The following is a 1,053-nucleotide window of genomic DNA, read 5'->3' on the forward strand; positions in this document are numbered from 1 at the left end:
ACGCACAGCTACGGGGCGCCCTTCTGGCTCCTGCTGCTCATCATGGGCCTGGACGTGGGCGCGGTGGTCATCATCGTCTTCTACCAGAAGGCCCGGGCACTGGGGTGTCAGGCACTGGGGCAGCCTCCGCTCTGCACCCCTGCGGGCCCTCAAGCCCCCGGCTCCCAGGCCTCGTGCAGCCTGCCCTGTGGCCGCTCATCCGGCCCGCCGCGGGGTCCCCGCTCCCCGCTCAACGGCAGCCCCCTTGCTCTGGCCTCCCTCGGGCGAGGGCCCCGGACCTGTGGTGCTGACACGTGGCATCCCCGAGGGAGCAGAGTTGGTTTCGCAACAAAGCGGGCCCAGGGGACCCGGGATGCGCCCTCTGGCCAGTGCCCGGGGCCAGGGTGCGCTCAGGCGGCCCCGCCCCGCCGCAGCTGACCCGGAGGCTGCTTCCCAGTGGGCTGGACGGGAGCGGCTCTGCCCGTCACCACAGCCACACCAGGCAGGAGTGGGGCCGGGCTGAGGGCGAGAGGTGCGCAGGCAGTTTCCGGCCTGGCGGGGTGGGGGGTGGGGTGGGGGGACGAGCAGGGGCTGTGCCCAGGCGGGCTCTGGCTGGCCGCACTCACGCGCTGTTTCAGTCCTACCGAAGCTGAAGATGTCCACCTCCAAAGTGCTGCTCCTGCTGGCCGTCCTGGGCCTGGCCGTCAGCCTGGCCGCGTCGCTGCTGAGCTCCAGCTTCACCCTCTACAACAGCGTCAGCAACCCCTACCAGACGTTCCTGGGGCCCGTGGGCGTGTACACCTGGAGCGGACTCGGCGGTGAGTGCCGGAGCCCCGCGGGCCACCGTCGGGGTGCCGCTGCTTCCCTGGGGGCCGTGTGGGGGGGCTCCCTGCCCGGCACGAGCTGGGGCCGCCATGCTTGCAGACTGCCTGCGCTGATTCCGCATCTTTGGAAATTAAGTTCAGGTTAGACGCACTGGCGAGGGGCCGAGCGGGGTGAGGGAGGGCGTGGGGGTGACGCACGTGACGCCGCCAGTCTAGCGGACGACCCAAGGCAAGGGCTCGGCCAGCCGCA

At 71.4% G+C, this 1,053-nt stretch overlaps 1 protein-coding gene across 1 annotated transcript in view; it reads left to right on the forward strand.

The window, feature by feature from the left end:
* The window catches only part of CLRN3 (clarin 3), a 13,970-nt gene that overhangs the window by 9,769 nt on the left and 3,148 nt on the right, over positions 1-1,053 (forward strand). Inside the window, exon 2 of the mRNA XM_004680367.1 lies at positions 618-797. Coding sequence (XP_004680424.1) covers positions 618-797 — 180 coding nt within the window. The remainder of the gene's footprint in view (positions 1-617; positions 798-1,053) is intronic.

This window comes from Condylura cristata, unplaced genomic scaffold (genome assembly GCF_000260355.1).
Source record: "Condylura cristata isolate star-nosed mole 26May11 unplaced genomic scaffold, ConCri1.0 scaffold00011, whole genome shotgun sequence".
Classification (NCBI taxonomy): Eukaryota; Metazoa; Chordata; class Mammalia; order Eulipotyphla; family Talpidae; genus Condylura; species Condylura cristata.